Source organism: Stigmatopora argus, chromosome 22 (assembly GCF_051989625.1).
Source record: "Stigmatopora argus isolate UIUO_Sarg chromosome 22, RoL_Sarg_1.0, whole genome shotgun sequence".
NCBI lineage: Eukaryota > Metazoa > Chordata > Actinopteri > Syngnathiformes > Syngnathidae > Stigmatopora > Stigmatopora argus.
The window spans coordinates 12,860,804-12,875,282 of NC_135408.1; the positions used below are offsets into that span (position 1 = coordinate 12,860,804).

Consider the following 14,479-nt stretch of genomic DNA (forward strand, 5'->3'; position numbering starts at 1 on the left):
TTTCCACTTGAGAGGCGTCGGCTCCGCCCGCGGATCTGCCCCACGAGCATCGGCCGGGAGAGCTCGACGGTGGGCGCTCGGACCTAAACCTCCTCGGGTGGGTGTCGCCGCCACCGGCAGCTCTCCGGGAGGGGGCGGAGTCGACCGCCGCCCATTCCAATCTGCGCGCGGAGCTCCCCTCGGGCGCCGCCTCCATGGTGGTCCTGGAAAGACGCGTCCGATCTGAAACCGCGGCAAAGAAGAGGCGGCCTTTGCTCCCGCCAAGGGAGACACGCACGCACGCACGCGCGCGCGCGCGCGCACGCACACACGCCTCCCTCTTGTGCACACGCGCAGACCTGCAAGCCGCATCCTGGAAAGAGGAAAACTTGGACGTGGGCGCCCCGACCACAAATACGCACGTTTATGGACTCGCACGTCAAGGCACTATACATTTTCCTAAAAGTCACGAGTGAAAGCAAGTGCTTGCACCCAATAAGGAAGTAGACCCGAGGCTGCCCTAGCGCTAGCAGCTAGTGGCTAGCGGCTAGCGAGCAGAGTCTATGGCGCCTCTGCGAGTCTTGTGCCTTCACGGCTACCGGCAGGACGGCGCCTCGTTCCGGGAGAAGACGGGCGCCCTAAGAAAGCTCCTCAAGAAAGAAGTCGACTTTGTGTACATGGACGCCCCGCACGCCATCGAACAAGGTGAGTTCACGCTAGGCTAAAGTGGCTAAGCTAAAATTCAAGTTAGGCTAAAGTGGCTAAGCTAAAGTTCAAGTTAGGCTAAAGCGGGGAACTTTGCCTGAACTCTCTCGCTAGTGTCGCTGAAAGCTGCGAAATGTTGACGAACGAGTGGGTATTGACCGGCAATTGCTTGTGTTGTTTCAATTGCGCTCATTCTAATGATATTTGGGGAAGGCCATTTTCATCAGATATACTAGATTAGGTTAGAACTTGATTTCATCCCGTATAGCGGCACAAGTCCATTTTCTCCTTTATACGTGTGAGATGGGTTTGCCCGTTCTGAGTGTTTCCCAAAAGAGTGGATGAAAGGAGAATCCTTTTTTTTTTCTTTCTTTTCTTCTTCTTCCCGGGAAACGCATTGCTCCTCAGGCCTAAATGTTGCATTTGTTTCTGGGGCGGCGCAGGCCAGGACAGTGATGGAGACGGCGCCGGGAACCGTCGCGGCTGGTGGTTCTCGGACCCCGCCGCGCGGACTTTCGACGCCGGGCGGCACTGCGAGGAGAGCTCGGGCCTGGACGAGAGCGTGGCGGCGGTGCGGGAAGCGGCGCGCCGTCACGCGCCGCTGGACGGCATCCTGGGCTTCAGCCAGGGCGCCGCCATGGCGGCGGTGCTATGCGCGCTGCGGGAATCGGGCGCCGAGCTCGACTTGACCTTCCGCTTTGCCATCCTGGTGGCCGGCTTCCGCAGCCGCTGCGCTCGGCACCTGGACTTCTACTCGGCGCTTCTGGAGACGCCGTCCCTGCACGTCATCGGCCTGGGGGACGGCGTGATCCCCGCCGACGTGAGTCGCGATCTACTGCCCGTCTTTCGAGACCCGCGGGTCCTGACTCATCCGGGCGGACATTTTGTACCGGCCGCCGCTGCTCACAGACAATCCTACCGGGACTTTCTGGAGCGCTTTCAGTGACGGGGGGGGGGGGGGGGGGAGAGAGGCCCCTCGCCTGTTTTTCGAAGGATTTTGACGCCAGTATACGAAGCCACATTTCCAGTCTAAGCGCCACTGAATAAATATCCTGAGTAAACCGCACAGTTTCCTTTTTGTGATCCAACTCGTTAGACTCGCCCCATCCCACCAACTTCAAACCAAGACAAAAGGCTTTGTCCAAATGAGTCAAAACGTTAGCTGAGCCGAGCCCCATGGTGGCAAATAAGAAGCCTGGATTTTCTGGGATTTGGAAATATCCCGACGGTCGCACGCCGCTCTGCCTGCACGCAAGGTGCGATGTGGGAGGGAGGATGGGCGTTCTCTGGATGCTTTCCGGAGGACCGCTGGCCCACTAAGAGAGAAAGGAACACAAGACTAGCCGTGCGCTCCTTTTAGGTCCAAGCACCATTTATCGAGTCGAAATCAAGAGATCCGTAGAATGTGGTACAGTTGGCGTTCAAATGCATCGATGTGGCGAGAATGCCTCCGGGGGCGACGGGGGCGGTGATCCTGCCAAGATCTCACCAACGCACACGGTATGGAGGTACACACCGGATTTTACTTTTGGGGCAAGTAAAAAAAAAAAAAAGACGATATGACACTGAAACATGTGCCACATTTGTCGATTATTGTGGGCGTGTTTTTGTGCCGGTCCTCCCTGAACAGTAAGAGTTTGATGTGCTGTTGTTTGTCAGCACTTGAGCTTTTATTGTGTGGGGAGGCGGAGCCTACACTCGCCTCTCCCCCTTCTCCAACGTGGGTGGATTTGTCCTTATTTTCTGCTTATGTGGAGACCGGGTCTCGTCCAAATCCAAAAGATCCACCGGGCTTTTTCTTTCTGGTCGCGTTTGGTAGTTTCACACTCGTTTTAGGTGGCTTTCTTAACCGGAAGCTAACGGAGCCAACATCAAGAAAGCCATTCGTTCTGACCCCCGCCGCAAGGGTGCCGCAGCTCGTCCCGGCAGACTTTGGGCAGCCGGCGGAGGCCAACGGCAGGGCACGACCGGACCAAACACCGTGCGCGCACGCTCACGGCTAAGGACAATTTGGAACGCTCCATCTGCTTGGTGTGCAAAAGCGGGAATAGCCGGAGAAAATGCAACGTCCACGCCGCGGGGTCGTAACCCACGGCAGACCGAAGACTCCGTTTCGGAGCTGCGAGGGGGACGAGCCAAGCAAAAAGTCTTGAGTCCCAAAAAGAAAAGGCAACCTCTTTTTACGACACGAGCGAGAAGGACAAAGTCACACAGAAGACACTTACTTTATTGAGACTTTTTACAAAGGGACGCCGCACTCGCGACCCAAAGCCAAGCTCCCCACCGGGACGTCCGTCGGGTTCGGCCGGCCGGCCGGGGACGACGACGACGACGCCTGCCCCTAGCGACCATGGCTGTAGACTGTTACCGTGGAGAGCGCCCGCTAGAGTAACAATCGAAAGCCACGGTCGCCACGGCGACAGCAGCGGCGGCGGGCCCAAATCCCGAGACCACCGGGGCGCCGGCCCCGTGACCCCTCGGCTCCCGCCCTCCGTCGCCTCTGCCGGGCGTCAGCGGCCATGACTGGAGACTGTTACTGGACCGGTGCGCCGCTGACGAGCAGTAAGCAGTCTGAAGCCAAGGTGGTGAAGCGCCGGCCTCCGAAAGGGAACTCCTGCAAAGCGTGCGTGGGAGAGAGAGAGAGAGAGAGCGCAAAGTCCACACGCTAAAGTCAAGCCAAGAAGAACTTTTGCAAAAGAGCAAAGGCTACAGTACGTGTTTCCTCTGGACCCCCGCTGGAAATAATCCCCGCTCTGAAGATGCCAGCGATGTCACTCCGGCTCCGGCGCCCGGCCAATGGGGCCGAGCTCGGGCCGAGCGCTCGCCCGGTTTCCACGGCGACCTCGTCCGGAGCGCTCGTTCCGTTCCGGCGCAGCGCGAGAAGACCGTCACGTTGCGGCGCGCTGCCGCGGCTTTGTAGTTGGCTTCGCCCGTCGTCGGCGACGTGCGCAAGAATGACGCGGGGCCGGCGTCACCGGACGACCACGTCACGGGGAGGGAGGAAGTCCAAATAAGGAGAGCGGGGCTCCCGGAGAAAGACGCTCGGGCAGAGACGTGCGCGCTCGCTCGCTCGTGCTATCGCCTCGTCTTCACGCTCACGCTCGTGGTCCCAATACGTCACCCGCCGCGTGTCTGCTCCACTCGCCTGTAAGAGAAGCGGCGCGAGGGACGCCCCGACTCTTGCGCATCTCTTCATCTTCTTGTTTTTGTCGCAGGTTTTCTGGTGGCGCCGCTGGCTTCCCTCGCAGAGCGGCTCTCCCGTCCTCCTTTTTATAGAGATGCCCTCTTCGGTGGTAACGCGAGGGCAGGGCAGGAGAGGGAGCGTACGGCTGGCTCGTTCATTCAAACATTCACCTACCTACACACGTATGCGGGGCGCCTGGGGCGCTCTTTCGGGGACGGGCGTGAGAAAGAGGGCGTGCACGTCTTTGTGGCCACCTTCCGAAAAGTTTGGCTTTTTTTCCCCCCACAACCTCGGAACGCAGCTTTTGCCTCGGCGCTGCCACGCCCCTCCGTGCACAAGGTCACATTTGAAGCCGTTTCAGCGGCTCCCTCGTGGAGCGTAACAATCGAAACCTCGCCGGGCGAGAACCGGGCCGAGTGGCCCGCTCTCTTATTTGCCGGCGACTCCCCGCACGCGTGTGCCAGCCGTCCGATATTTATCTGGGCGCTACGGAGGCCTCCGCGTATATCCGCCCCAGAATTGGCCACGCGGCCATTTGCCACCTTCCCCCTTGAAATAGCCCACGCACTGGATTTTTCTGCCAAGTCTCCGTCCAGCCAGCCATCCATCCAGCCAACCAGCCACAGCCAGCCAGCCAGCCAGCCAGCCAGCCATTCAGCCGTGACTCCCATGTAACAGTTTGCTGGGGGACTCTAGCCAAAGCAACCTAATCAAGCCCTTTTCGCAATGAGCACACTGCAGTATTTTTTGCAAGACTCCAACTAGGGAAACGTCATACGAGCTTGCCGTCCGCATCATTTCCCAAATGGACATTGTTTCCCCCCTTCAAACCTTGAAATCAGCCCATCCTTTGCGTACCTGCCCTACCACTGCCGGTATACTTTGCTACCTGCAAAGAATTGAGGCTTGTACTCTGGCTTGGTCACGACTCGTCTCGTGGCCTTTGTCTCCTGGCTCGTTCCTTCCTTCCTCCCTGGCGTTCCTTCTTTCCTTCCTCCTCCCCGGCATTCCTTCCATCCTTCCTTCCTTGCTTCCTCCCTCCCTCCCTCTGTCAGGCGCGGAGGCGTGAATGGTGAAAGCCCACTTGAGATTGACGCCAGCCCCCGCTTTCCTCTCATTTGTATGCACTTGTCATCATCTCGCTTTGCTTCACCTGCATTTTGCTGCAGCGCACACTCACGCACGCGGGGAGACACACACACACACACACACACAACACTTCCGGCGTGTGTTTCCCCCGCCCCCTTTCACATGCTCACGCGCGGGACTTCCGGTGTGGAGCTTTCCCCCTTGGCGTGCTCTTTCCCACTGCATGCAGATGGGAGAGCAATTTTTTTAAAGTGGCGCAGATAAGAAATGAGCACAAATCTTGACCTCAAAGGAAATGACCCCTTTTTTTATTGAGGCTTCTATATAGGGAAGTATGCCCCTTTTCCCTTTCGTGACGAGCGTTTTGGATTAGTCGAATCTTTAGTCCATGTGAAAAACAAAACACACTGTAATCATCATTAAAGACATCGAATTCTAACAATTCGGTGACGTATATAAAGATGAAAATGAAGAGGACGGAGTCACGCCCGGCTTGGCCCTTTAATTTGCTGTTGCCAGGCAAGGAGCGTGCTGCGTGCTGATTTCAGCAGCGGCAGCAGCACGAGAAATGGCGACATCTGACGGATCTTATGTGCAACTGCGTTTTACGGACGACTATCTGTCCAACTGGTGTTGCCAGATTGGGCAGGTTAAAATGGGATTTTAAAAAACTCGATCAAATCCGGTGGGATACACTGTGACGATCAAAAAATGCATACAGATCATATTTGTTTTTACTTGATACTTTACGTCATTTTTTTTGGCATTTTTCATTTGCTTTGTCTCCAATGAATCCCACTTGATCCATTTTCGAATCCAATGTCCATATGTTCTACCTGATGTGCACTTGGAAACTTTAGTCACCTTTTGTACGTGGCTACTTATTTATTTGACTACTTTATTCTTGTTGACTACTTATCTATGCTGACTACTTTTTGATTGATTATTTGTTTGTGCACTTCACGTTGAAGCTTTAAATCACATGACTATATAATATAACGACAATAAAAACATTCAATTCAAGAAGCAGGACAGATGGGCGCAACACCAATGCGTCTCTCGCTGCTTCTTTTATTTCTGTATTGCCTGCTTCTAATATCGAAATAAAGACGCAGTTGTCTCAGGGAAACAGTGTCGTTCCTGACGGGAGTGAGATTGTTTACGTGATGTGGCAACCCTGGCGCGTTGACGCGATCTGGCAACCCTGGCGCGTTGACGCCATCTGGCAACCAACGCCGGCGCCGTCTGTATGGTTCGTTTTTTTGTCCCCGCGCGGCCTCCGTCGTCCTCTTGTTGTTGTGGAGGGAAGCCGAGCAAGATGGCGGAGCAACTGGACCGAGTGAGGATTTCCGCTGCCGAACTTCGAGTTCAAGGCGTCGTGACGTCCGATTGCTCACTCGACCAAGGTGAGACGAGGGCGATAGGACCCACCCGTTACCACCGCGTCTTTCTCCGGGACGAACGTTGGCGCGCTTGGCTGGTCTCTCTGCTAACGTGCTAATGCGAATGCTAGCGCCGTGATCCCGGCCGGCCGGCCGCGCGCGCCATCCTTTTAAACGACGCCGACGTCGAGGAGATACTAAAGCGCTGGTTTATTTGAAAGTTGGCTAACCCTTTAAAATAACCCAGTGTCACTAGTACGACAAAAATGGGATGGTTAAAAACATTTGTTGGCCACTTCCAACTGAAGCGAAAAACGAAAGCTAGCTTTCTCTCTTCCTTTCCAGATTTGCTCATTTTCACGCTGTCCAAACGTTTTCCTCCGACATTTGACACGCTAACACGGTTAAAGGGAACGAAGAGTTCGCCTTGTGAGATGTGACGGCGTCACGAGTTTTTTTTTCATTTTTAGTTGGAGGAAATTAGAAAACGATGTACCGTGTCAAAAGTCAGCACATAGTTCACTATATTACTCGTGGGAGGGGGCTCGATGTGGACGTGGTATTCACAATTGCCACGAGAGGGCAGGGGATGCTCCCAAATCAATACAACTATAAATGCAACCCTTTCCAAACGAATCATCACAACAAAGTTTGAATGAAAACAATCATCGTAGGAGCACATTTGAACTGAAGCGTTTTTGACTCGAATTACTTGATGACTTTTACTATTAAGCACAAGTCACGATAGTCATTTTAATTTGGGAATATGCAGCGGACAGGAGAACGCTCTCCTATCTCGTCGCCCGATTTGCAATGACAAAAAAATAGCGTTGAGAGTGAAAAAGATAGCGTCGTAATTCAAGCCGATCATCAAACGGCGCCCATCAAGCCAAAGGATAGAGAACAAATATCAAAGAACTCGTTGTCCTCTCTCTCTCTCTCTCTCTCTCTCTCTCTCTCTCTCTCTCTCTCTCTCTCTCTCTCTCTCTCTCTCTCTCTGAGCGCAGAAGAACAGCGCATGGCCAAGAAGCACTGGCGGCCCGCCGACTTGCAACGCTACCAGCGGGCGCCTGGGTCGGGCCGCCGCCACGGTGAAGGGGGCGCAGACGCTCCGGCGTCCCAGGCGCGGCGCCCCCGACCCCAAAACGGCAAAGTCGGCGTCGGAGAGGCGGCCCGGGACCCAACGCTTCCCGAAGACCGCCGGGCGAGCCGAGAGCCCGCCGGTGAGCCCAAGAAGGCCCGCAAACCCGACCGGGAGTTTTACCGTCCCGGGAGCCGCCGCGGCAAGGACGGCGGCGGGGCACCGGCGAGGGACAAGACTTCCGCCGTCGACCACGGAGAGGCCGAGCGCCACGACGACCACGAAGAGAGTCGGGGAAACGCCACATCGGAGGGAAGCCGCGCGGTGGAGACGCTCGCTGGCAAAGTGGGCCGCCTCAGCGTCAATTCCAAAGGCGGCGATGACGCGGCCACGGGACGCGGCCTCAGAAGGCGGGCCGGGAAGACGCCGGAAAATCCCCGGGGAAGAGGCGGCGGCACTGCCGCCGCACGGGACGCGGGGCCCGGCCGGGAGGCCCGACAGAAGCGGCCCAGAGAGAGCCGGAGAAGGAGCCGCGACGGTGAGGACCGGGGCGCGACGGCCCGGAGGAACGAGCGACGCCAAGGTCAACGGCGCCAGCGCGCCGAGTCGGACTCCGAGCGCTTTTCCGAATCGGACGCCCCTCGCCCGCGGCCTCGCCCGTGCAGTGGCGACCGCTCGTCGGACGACTCCGGGGAAGGCGGCCCCGCGGAGCGCGGACGGAGGCGCGGCGGCGGGGAGGAACGCCGCGGGCCGAGAGGGAGCAAAGGCCGCGGGACACCGGAGAAAAGCGACACGCCCGGCGAACGCCGCCAACGTGGCCCTCCTCCTCGGGGCCGAGGCGGAGGTACGTAGCACCGGAGCGACTTGATCTTGGGCCCAACTTGTGTTTTCTGTCGTCCTTCCGCAATAATTGGCGACGTTGTCATTAGACCTTTCTTCGAGGCGCAAAGGCCATGTACGGGCCGTCCATCGTAGTTTATCCGCCCCCATTTTTGTACCGTTCCAATTTGGAATTCCAGTAGTGGGCTTGGAAATAGCTTTTGGTGCATGCGTGCGTAACCCCGAGCCCGTCCAGCAGGTATCCTGGTGCTGCCGCCCCGCGTCCAGGCGTCCGATCCGCCGGATTGGGGCCGACGGCTGCTTTCGGGCGGCGCCTCCAGAGCCCGAGGGGGCCGCGGCGGGGGCGTCAGGCGGCTGTGGGACCCCAACGACCCCGAGCGGAAGCCGGCGCTGGCCCCCGGTCGGCGACCCGCCCCCCCGCGGGCCATCTACCCGCAGGGCGGTGGACAATTGCACTTTCTGGACCCGGAAGAGGAGGCGGCGGGACTTCCAGCGCCCGCCGCCCCGGCCTTCTACAAGTTCCAGCGCTCGGACGACCCCTACGCCGCCGGCCAGCGCCAGGCCTTTCCGATGGCGGCGGGCGACGGAGCGCACTCGTACGGAGGCCACGCGTCAACAGCGGAGGAGGCGGAGCGGCGGGCCCGGGGCGAGCTGGGTCGCGCGCTGCGGGCGGCCGACGCCCAGGAAGTCCAGCTGGGCAACCTGCTGTCGCGAGACAGACTCAGCGCCGAGGGGCTTGAGCGCATGGCCCGGCTCAGGTTGGTCCGCCGACGGGCTCCTCTCAAACAGCCCTCCCCGGCATCTGCCGTCCTCCCCCCGCAGGGCGGAGCTGCTGGCCGTGTACGAGCGCGTGCTCCTGAGCGACGCCGAGCTGGCCGACGGCCAGGGCGTGGAGCAGGCCCTCTGGAAGAACGTCTTCTACCAGGTGATCGAGCGCTTTCGCCAGGTGCTGAAGGATCCCGCCGACGACGGCGCGCACCCGCGCATCCGCGAGCTGCTGCTGACGCTGCTGGACGAGGTGAAGCCGCGGCCCTCGGCCCTCGGCCCGCCGGCCGGGGTGGCGGGCGCCCGCTCACGCACCGCTCGTCTCCAGGGGGCGCGCTTCTTTGAAGCTCTCCTCCACAAGCTGCAGACGGTCTACCAATTTCAACTGGAGGACTACATGGACGGCGTGGCCGTCAGGGCGCGCCCGCTGCGCAAAACGGTAGGCGTGTTTTGCTCTCCAAAATACGGCTTTGACGTGCGGGAAGTTCTTTTTCTTTTTTGTCATTACCTTAATTAACGTCTTCCGGCCCCTGTTTTTTTTTCTTTCTTTCATTCAAAACAAAACATGGATATAGTTTGAAACTAAAAAAGCTGTGGTCCCGTCAGGTCAAGTACGCGCTGATCAGCGCTCAGCGCTGCATGATCTGTCAAGGAGACATCGCCCGCTACCGGGAACAAGCCGGGGAAACGGCCAACTACGGCAAAGCCCGAAGGTACGCACGCGGGTGTTTCCCCGCCACTTGGACAGCCGGCGTGAAACGCTCCGTCTGGATTTCTCAGCTGGTACCTGAAAGCCCAGCAGATCGCCCCCAAAAACGGCCGCCCGTACAACCAGCTGGCGTTGCTGGCGGTCTACACCGTGAGTGACCGGCCCGGCGCGGCGTTCCGTCGGCCCGCCTGCCGTTTGCTCCCCGTCGGCTCAGCGGCCGTTGGCGTCCCCCTCCAGAAGCGCAAGCTGGACGCCGTGTATTACTACATGCGCAGCCTGGCGGCGTCCAATCCCATCTTGACGGCCAAGGAGAGCCTGATGAGTCTGTTCGAGGAGGCCAAGCGCAAGGCGGAGCAGCTGGAGCGCCGCCGCAGGCAGGAGCGGCGGGACGGCGGCTCCGGGGGCCCCGCCGTCAGGGGCCGCGCCGGGGCCGAAGACGGGGCGCGCTCCGAGCTCTGGCTGCGCCCCGGCCCACGCGACTCGGAGCAGGACGCCGAGCTCGGCGTGCTCGGCGCCGGGGAGGTGAGGCCCGGCCCGTAAGCGCCAAAAAGCCCAGCTGGCGCAATCTAAACTCGGGCATTTAGCCCCAATGGGGCCCTCGCTGCCTTTTGACTGGGAGGGGCCGATGAACGACGCATGTGCTTCCCCGCCCCTCTTCTTTTCAGCTCAACAAGCGATTCATCCTGAGTTTCCTGCACGTGCACGGAAAGCTCTTCACCAAAGTGGGGTGAGTCCGTTTCGGAGGTGCTTGGGGCGGCTCCCGGCTGGTTCGCGGCTGGTTCGCGTCTGGCTCGCGGGCAACTCTGGGCTGGCTAAAAACCTTCCTTCCTTCCTTCCTTCCTTCCTTCCTTACCTTCCGCAGCATGGAGTCCTTCCCCAGAGCGGCCCGGCGGGTCCTGTCTGAGTTGGGCGCGCTGCTCCGACACGGCCCGGCGCTCCTGGGCTCCACACAGCTGCTGCAGATCGTCACCGTCAACATGTTCGCCGTCCACAACGCGTTGGCTCGAGGTCGGACACCCGCGCTCGTGCGCCCACTCTAACGCCGGGCCCTAACGACGCTCTCGTCCGTCTGCGGATCAGGCGAGGAAGGAGGCGGGGAGGATCGCTCCGTCCTGCTGGAGCAGAGCACGTCATTGGGACTGGCCGTGTTCGCGCTCCTGGTGCGACGCTGCACGGAGATGCTCGCCGGCGCAGGTAGCTGCGGCTTCCCGCGAAACCATCCGAACGGAAACACGGCAAAGACTTTTGCCCTTTTAGCACCGGGCGGCGGCGAGCGGGAGCCGCTGAAGGCGTCGGCTTTTCCCGCCGAACTGCGCGAACTCCTCCCGGCCGTCAAGGTGTGGTCGGACTGGATGCTGGGACACCCCGAGCAGTGGAACCCGCCGCCCCGCGGCCTGGAGTGAGCCCTAACCCTATAAGCCCCCCCCCCCCCCCCCCCCCCCCCCCCGCCAACACCCCCAACGTCCTTTTGGCTCCACTGGCTCCCCGTTTCCTCCGCAGCTCCAGGCCGGACACGTGGCAGTGCCTGGCCCGCCTGTGCAACGCGCTGGCGCTGGTGGACCACGGGGAGGTGCCCCTCTACAAGGTGGACACGGAGGAGGCGGAGAGCGACGAGGAGCTGACGCCGCTGCAGCTGAAGGAGGACCGGCTGCTGGCCGGCTTCGTTCCCCTGCTGGCGGCGCCGCAGGAGCCCAGCTACGTGGACCGGCGCGCCGACACGGTAGGGTCCGACCGCAAAAAGGCCCGCGAGCCGCCGACAAAAGCGTGGCGCGCCGTGCCGAGCCGCCCGGCTTCCGCCGGCTCTCCGCCCGCAGGCCATCGCCGCCGACTGCAAACGGGTGACGGTGCTCAAGTACTTCCTGGAGGCGCTCTGCGGCCAGGAAGAGCCCCTGCTGGCCTTCAAGGGCGGCAAATACATCTCCGTGGCCCCGGCCCCGCCGGGCGCCGCCTCCCCAGACGCCGGGCGCCACTCGCCGTCGGACAAAGAGGTGAGCGAGCGCAGAATGCGCTCTCCGTTTGCCGGCGACATTCACGACGGCTTCGGGCAGGGAGACGAGGCGGCGGCCGGGTCGTCGGAGGAAGAGGAAGAGGAGGAGGAGAACGACGACGCCACGGCGGAAGACGGCTCCAGCGACATCAAACTTCTTAAGGCGCGCCGCCACGCTCTCGCCAACGAGCTGGCGCAGCAGCAGAAGCGCCAGCAGAAAATAGAAGTAAAAGAGCCGAGCCGGCCCGCGACCGTTCCATCGGCCCCTGACCCCCCGGCCGTGCGGACCCCCCCCCCCCCCCCCCCTTTTCAGGCGGTGCTGCGTACCAGCCGTCAGTTGCAGCTGGAGGTGCGGCCTCTCTTCCTGGTCCCCGACACCAACGGCTTCATCGACCACTTGGCGGCGCTGCAGGCGCTCCTCCGCTGCGGGAGCTATATCGTGGTGGTGCCGCTCATCGGTGAGTTGGGAACAACAACAAACAAATACCACCTAACTTATGTTCTCGTTTGATTGATCTTTTTATAGAAAAATAGTACAAATATTGTCTTTAAAAAAACACTTTGTTTTCAGCTGTTTCTCTTCGTTTGCTTTTGTCATCGGACAAACTAAATGTATAAAGTGATTTAGTTGTAGCCGCCACGTGCTGTAGAGGTTCACTCGCCTGACTTGGGTGCGGGCAGGCGCGGGCTCAATTCTCGCTGGTGGCGGTACGATTGGGGGTGCGGATGGTCGTTTTGTCTCTCTGTGTGACCTACGGCTGACTGGCGACCAGTCTAGGGTGTAGTCTGCCTTTCGCCCCAAGACAGCTGGGTTAGGCTCCAGCAACCCTTTTGAGGATGTGCGCTATGGAAGATGAATGAATGAATGATTTACTTGACATAACAAAAAAGGGGGGGAGACAATCCGTTTTTTTTTTGCCCCATTTAAAAACAAAAACGGCACACGTTATTTTAGGTCTCCACCCGGAAAATAGGATGGAACGGGTTATTCTTTTGCTCGACAGTGATCACGGAGCTGGACGGCCTGGCTAAAGGCCAGGATGCTTCCGGGGGAGGAGGCGGAGGAGGCGGAGCCCACGTGCGCGGCGTCCAGGAGAAAGCCCGCCGGGCCGTGCTCTTCCTGGAGGAGGCTTTCGAGGCGCGCCAGCCCCGCCTGCGGGCGCTGACCAGCCGGGGGAACCGGCTGGAGTCCATCGCCTTCCGCAGCGAGGACACCTCGGGGCAGCAGGTGAGAAAGAACAAGCCGTTTCCTCCTCCAGACACAAGTCCACGTCCAGACAAAGCCGCCCCCGCACGGCGCTTTCTGTACTCAGGGAAACAACGATGACGTCATCCTGTCCTGCTGCCTCCACTACTGCCAGGATAAGGCCAAAGACTTTATGCCCGATCAGAAAAGTAAGCCTTTGTGGTGCCAAATAACAAACGCACAATCGAAAAGCTAACAATCGTGGTCAAATGATCCCGATCGACCGACACGGAATTCTCAAAGGCCCGCCTTGATTTTTGCAAGGAAAAAAGACAAACGCCGGCCGGTATACTTTGGATGAGAATGAGAATAATTCCATTTTGGACAGGTCCTAAAATAGCCAAACCACCCCTCCCTCCCTCCCTCCCTCCCTCCCTTTCAGACGGGACGGTGCGCCTTCAGCGGGAGGTGGTCCTGCTGACGGACGACCGCAACCTGCGCGTCAAAGCGCTGACGCGCAACGTCCCCGTGCGAGACATCCCCGCCTTCGTCAGCTGGGCCAAAGTGGGCTGAGAAAGAAAGAGGCCTCCTCTTCTTCCGAATGACGGGTGTTGGCGTGCCGGCCAGCGAGGGCACGCCGGGCGCCAGGTAAGCGCGGCCCTTTGGAGCAACTCCCGCGTGCGCGCCGTGGCCTCCGAGGGGCGCCGCGGCCGGGAAGCGCCGACCCACTTGGACGCCTCTGAGAGAAAAGCGTTTGGGCAAAGAGCTGAGCTCTGACACCAAGTTAAGCGCCGGACGGACGGACGGTCCGGAGCCGAAAATCCCTAATGGCTTTCCACCTTTTCCACTTGCCCGCTCGTCGACAAAATGGCAAATGTTTGCTTTTGACGGAGCGCCTTTTTCTTGGATTTCTTTGACTCCACTTTGTGTTTGCTTGGTGTTCCCGTTCAGTGGCCGCGTAAGTTCACCGGGCTCCTTTTTCTGCTGCCATCTGTCATTAAAATGTTGAAGAAGATGATTGGCATTTAGCGTTGTTTTATTTACTCCTCAAGGCTCACTGAGAATTTCTACAAAACAAAGTGCATATCTTTTTGCCAGCAATCTCACAAATGCATTGTGCTAAGTGTTGAATTGAACGCGATACTTTTGGATGATTAGAGCGTCGACATCACCGTGGGGGGACCTGGGTTCAAATCCAGGTTCGGACCTTTCTGTGTGGAGTTTGCACGTTCTCCCCGGGCCTGCGTGGGTTATTCAAATAATGACTATTAGCACTGCTTATCCCCACACCCTGACTAGTAACTAAACCAGCAATGTATATGACCTTTTAAGCAAATAGCATTCAGCTCACTTGGTAACCATCGTTTTCGCCCATTTCCACATTTTTGCACAATTTTCACGTTGATGCCCACAAGCTTTACATTTATGTACTGCTTTTATGTTTTGGTTTGTGTCCCCGTCCCAGTCCCGTGCCTGCTGCATCTTGCGTGGTGTCCCTCATAAATGGCTGGACATCATCAAGGAAGTCACCTTGCTCCTGAGGATCCGTCACCCAAACGCCATCCATTACAA

The 14,479-nt window shown here is 59.0% G+C and overlaps 2 protein-coding genes and 1 long non-coding RNA gene across 6 annotated transcripts; 2 read left to right on the forward strand and 1 right to left on the reverse strand.

Annotated features, from left to right (window-relative positions):
• The first annotated feature begins 304 nt into the window (after positions 1-304).
• ovca2 (OVCA2 serine hydrolase domain containing) lies at positions 305-1,637 on the forward strand. The gene is made up of 2 exons (XM_077592653.1): positions 305-684; positions 1,128-1,637. The coding sequence occupies exons 1-2, from the start codon at positions 543-545 to the stop codon at positions 1,628-1,630; spliced, it is 645 nt and encodes a 214-aa protein (XP_077448779.1). The 5' UTR covers positions 305-542; the 3' UTR covers positions 1,631-1,637.
• A 1,256-nt stretch (positions 1,638-2,893) lies between these two features.
• On the reverse strand, positions 2,894-4,126 carry LOC144068269 (uncharacterized). Its single transcript, XR_013298143.1, has 2 exons — positions 3,400-4,126; positions 2,894-3,298 (listed from the first exon to the last, which is right to left on the reverse strand). It is a non-coding gene; the product is annotated as an uncharacterized LOC144068269 (long non-coding RNA).
• A 2,070-nt stretch (positions 4,127-6,196) lies between these two features.
• Positions 6,197-14,465, forward strand: smg6 (SMG6 nonsense mediated mRNA decay factor). 4 transcript variants are annotated; one of them, XR_013298141.1, is made up of 18 exons: positions 6,197-6,363; positions 7,347-8,264; positions 8,496-9,018; positions 9,083-9,278; positions 9,354-9,464; positions 9,632-9,738; positions 9,806-9,884; positions 9,972-10,256; positions 10,400-10,461; positions 10,597-10,742; positions 10,815-11,133; positions 11,235-11,454; positions 11,549-11,947; positions 12,035-12,179; positions 12,726-12,949; positions 13,035-13,116; positions 13,350-13,555; positions 14,373-14,465. XR_013298141.1 is itself a non-coding variant. In XM_077592625.1 (18 exons), the coding sequence occupies exons 1-18, from the start codon at positions 6,207-6,209 to the stop codon at positions 13,478-13,480; spliced, it is 4,044 nt and encodes a 1,347-aa protein (XP_077448751.1). In that variant the 5' UTR covers positions 6,197-6,206; the 3' UTR covers positions 13,481-13,925. The 4 variants fall into 4 exon arrangements, 3 of the variants coding, with proteins under 3 accessions (XP_077448751.1, XP_077448749.1, XP_077448750.1); XM_077592625.1 differs by lacking the exon at positions 14,373-14,465 and having other exon boundaries at positions 11,549-11,722; positions 11,783-11,947; positions 13,350-13,925; XM_077592623.1 differs by lacking the exon at positions 14,373-14,465 and having other exon boundaries at positions 13,350-13,925.
• The last annotated feature ends 14 nt before the right edge of the window (positions 14,466-14,479 follow it).